Source organism: Plasmodium fragile (assembly GCF_000956335.1).
Source record: "Plasmodium fragile strain nilgiri unplaced genomic scaffold supercont1.126, whole genome shotgun sequence".
Lineage (NCBI taxonomy): Eukaryota > Apicomplexa > Aconoidasida > Haemosporida > Plasmodiidae > Plasmodium > Plasmodium fragile.
Window position 1 is genome coordinate 25,703 of NW_012192706.1, and position 4,554 is coordinate 30,256.

The 4,554-nt window shown below is 37.1% G+C and overlaps 1 protein-coding gene across 1 annotated transcript; it reads right to left on the reverse strand.

The window, feature by feature from the left end:
* Positions 1-243: 243 nt before the first annotated feature.
* AK88_05398 (uncharacterized protein) lies at positions 244-1,185 on the reverse strand (the record flags this gene model as incomplete). Its single annotated transcript, XM_012483000.1, has 1 exon — positions 244-1,185. The coding sequence occupies one exon, from the start codon at positions 1,183-1,185 to the stop codon at positions 244-246; it is 942 nt and encodes a 313-aa protein (XP_012338423.1).
* Positions 1,186-4,554: the final 3,369 nt, after the last annotated feature.

Consider the following 4,554-nt stretch of genomic DNA (forward strand, 5'->3'; position numbering starts at 1 on the left):
GACCTCAAACTGGGAATCCTCAGTTGGGGTTAAAAGCATCCCTCCGCCATCCTCTTGCGCTTCCCTTTGGGGAGAGGCATCCCCGTGGAATGTTAAAGACCTCTAATACGTGGTGGGTTAGGTTCTGCCGGGCATAACGAAATGAAATAGCCCACCCACAAGGGGGATATTATTTATACACTTCTGGCTTTTTCGCTTAAACAAATAAATTGTGTGGTCTGCTCCCTCTGTTTTCCTTTGCCCCTACTCGGTGTTATCCTTGTGCTTCATACATTGCCTCTTTACCATGTAGGAAATGACACCGATGATGATTCCTAAGATGCAGCCAAAGACAGCCTGGTAAAAGGTATGATCTTGAATATAAACACGACTCCAAGGTATTGGTAAGAGTGCAATGATGGCAAGGATGTAGGTCATTATGGACCACTTATCCTTTTTGGACTCTGTTAGATGCAGTAATATAAAAGTGAGTAAACTGAAAGCAAAGGAGCTATGTCCGGATGGCATTCCATATGATTGTAGTGCACTATGAACGGGTCGATCCATTTTCAGCAAATTCTTCAATACAAAATCGTTTAGTGTTAACTGGGTGGGGATAATAAAAGCTAGGTAAATCAAAAATTTGTTAAAAGTTAGTAACATTTGCAATAATATTAAAAGTATTAATACATATGGTACGTACCCATAGACAGTAGCAATCACTGACAATATGTCGTTTGTGTTCCTAACAGTAACGAATAGCACACCATACATCTCCACTATGCACGTCTTTATTATAGCTATTTTTTTGGACTTGTTCATGGAGCTTTGTAATACATTACACCTTTTTAGTTTATCAGCGATTTTGTACTTTGCTTCACATAAGGGGTATTTGGCATAGAGCTCATCATAATTGCCATCATTTCTAAGGTAGTAATGAATTTCTTGCTCTGGGTTTGTAAATATAGGTTTTAAATAACTGTTTTTTTTACTGCGTAGGTTAATTTTTACTTGGTCGTCCAAGTAATCCTCGATATGTTTACTAAAACTTCCTTTGCCCTGACCATGTGTATTCATTCCACTTTGATCTGATGGTGACGTCCCACCCCCGCCCCAAAAGAACAAGTAATTCATCAGGTTGCTACATCTTGCCGTTGTTATTAACTGCCCAAAAGTTAGTAATGCCGGTGCATAAACGGTTATCATGATAAAACGCTTGGCTTCAAATTTGGGAGTGTTCAGAAAGGGGGAATATCTCGATCGAAAACATAGGGCATAACAAAAGGGGGGCGAAGGCGAACAGGGGGGTTGGGGCTGAGGAGAGAGGTTCTTCTACAAACGTCGCCGTTGTCGCCGTGGTCGTCGTCGCCGCCGTCGACGCTGTTATCGTCTTCGTCTTCCTATCTCTTTTTTCTATATATATACGTATAAGTGTACATAATACCTATACGCGTTTTTTTTTTTTTTTAAGCCATGAAAAAATTCGGAGGATGCTGCGGGGTAGATACTACTACTTTATATGGGGTAGATGCTATTTAATTATAAGCGCTCGACCGCTTGACGCGGCTTCTTCGGCGGAAACTTCTAAATTTGTTTTCTCTCACGTCATCTCATATCTGCCATTTAAAAATACTCCTAGGACGCAGGGGCATGATGACTGGGGGAAACATGCGTAACGTCGAAGAAGCTGGTTTGAACTGGGCAGGCTCCAACTTTTGCCGTTTACGTTTGCGAGCCAAAGTTGGAGTTTTTACATTTCATCAAAAAACAGCCTCGCGTAAAAAAAAGAAAAAGCTATTATTTTTTTTCTTTTTTGCAGTTCAGTACGGCTACAATTTATACGGAAACGAAAAAAAAATAAAAAAGGTAAAAAATAAGTACCACAAAAGAAATCAATGGTAAAAATTAAAAAAAAAAAATTCTTTTAAAAAGGGTAATTCCATTTCTTAAAAAATGGGTAAGCCGTAAAACAACCGATAAAAAAAAGTAAAAAAAAAAACGGCAAAAACGGATAAGGCCCAAAAAAAAAAAAGCAGGGTCAAAATCCGAAAGGCGAAAAGGCGCAACGTAAAATAAATTTTTATATAGGTACATATAAATAATATATATGTCACCCCTTGTTAGAAATAATAATTCTTTAATCCTTCTGGAGAAAAAAAAAAATTACGGAATCTATACGCAAATATTATTGTACCGACCAACCGCGCATAATTTTTTCCTTCTAGCATTTATAACCTATTTTTTTTTTTTTTTCTGTGTGCATGCTCTGCATGTTTTTTTAAAATATTGGTAAGTACGCAGTAAGGTAAAGTATAATATATATGGGCTAAGAAGTTTGGTAAATGCGTAAACCTGTTAACATAACAATAATACATATTTTTAAACATGCAAAATTATAAACATGTAAAAGTTATAAGCATGTAACAGTTATAAATATATAAAAAATTATAAACATGATACATTTGACATATGCTCTCGCGGCACGCATAGGCGCAATATGGGGCAAATAACAAAATGACAGATATTTTTTTTTTTATACGTACGCAAAAATATTCTTCAATCTGTATGTCATATTATTATTATGCAAAATATTGCGCATATGTTTTTCTAAATTTTGAAAACTGCAATTTTTTCGCTTTCTCAAGATTGACAAGTTTTTGTTGCTGTGCTCATCTGTGCCTCTTTTCGCGCGTTTATAAATTTAAAAAAAAAAAAAAACAGACCATCTGTCCGAATAAAGTAAGAGTTTACTACTGCATAATTATCGGCAACGTAAATTTCAGCGAGGCACCAAGTTGCCAAAACGTGCGTTTTGGAGTAATATATATAATTTGCTGGCTGTCTGCGCCTTTCCGGACAACTCAGAATTTGTATACATATATATGCCCAATGGTTGTAATAGCAGTGCGGCAATATGGCCATACAGTTTATGCAGCATTGCTGTAACTATTATGCAATGCCCCCACTTTCTTTTGTAAAAAAAAAAAAAAAAAGCTTTACCCGTGAGCGTATTTGCTGCTCGCCTGACCCCCCTCTGGTGAACACTTTTTTTTTGCGTCCGACATGATGCTCGTTTCTCCGACGATGAAATGAAAGGAAGTTATAAAGAAATGAATGGAAAGGGGAAAAAAAAAAACAAGAAAGACATTTCAACCGACGTACATTTCGCAAATGAAAGGAGTTTCAACGCGTCAGTACGTCAGCCATCAGTGCGCAGTCGCCGTCCAAAATAACGTACAGCGCGATGCCGATCCGCTCGTGCTTCCCTGTACACATGTGCGCCAAGGTCATATTGGGCATACCCATATGCATTTATAAGCAATATTTGTATGTACCATTTTTTCTACATTTGGGGGAAAAACTACAAATTGCAAAATGGGCAACTCGGGATGAGCAGTCTTTTTTCTGTGCACCCCTATTGTAAGAGAAAAATGGCGTTCTGCATTTTTTGATAACTTTAAAAATGGAGGTGGAAAAAATTAACCACATTTTTGAACCATAGGGAAGCAAAATATAAAAGAACTAACTTCACTCCGTTATAAACCGTTTCCTGTGCTCACCCAAAGCGCCAACACAGTGGGCACCCCTCGCTTTGCACATGTCAAAGCTAGGGATTTAAAGAGGAACTCGATTGTTCAGGGCTAAAAAGTTATCACCTGTCTTTGGTCCATTTGTGCCGTAATGAAAGCGGCAGTATTGGGCAGTAGACATCCTTTGCATGAAGTTTACTCCCATTTGTCATAAATTAAAAAAATGCTTCACGCGTACCCCTTTGTTCTAAAAAGTATAATCACAGCATAAGCCATTCCTCTTTAAATTGTATGAAAAGAAAAAAAAAAAAAAAAAAAAAGGGCACCAAGGGCATGTTCTGTACTGAGCAAGAACACACAAAATATGTTCTCCTTTTAACCCACGGACAAGTTTAGTTTTGCCGGTACTTTAACCCTTACGTTGTCTTTCCCTACCATTCCGTTTTAACAAATACGAAATAATACTCATTGTGAACGGGCACAGTATGCATAATAGTATACTCTTCTTACGGCTCATCCAAGTCAAGACTTATGGCCCTTTCCCCCACCTGTTCAAACGCTCTCGCGCAATAGAAATTGTAATTGCCCCACAATGGCGCAATAATGCGGACACAAAATTTTGCTTCGCCGCGCACAGGAAAATTAAAAATGACCGAAAAAAGCGAATTTAAACAAAATGTGCAGAAAAGGAACGGATAAAAAATGATAATAATTAATTAGATACGGGCACCATAAAAACACACATGAAGGGAAAGGAAGTTTTCCCACTTTTGTCTTTTAAACCATGAGTTCATATAATAAGACTTAAATGAGAATGCGAAACAAAATTACACCAAATGGGTGAAATAAAAAAAAAAAAAAGTAATATTTTTACAATAGCTAGCTATTATGTTAATATTAATTTTCCAAGTGAAAAGGATGGAAAAAAAAAAAAAAAAAAAAAAAAGCAATTTTACGTAAATTTCCAGCTAGCACGGCATGTGGGTGAATTGCGTGCAAAATGTGCTTCGCTTTTTTTGTATTTTAACTCCCCAGAAAAGGAAAA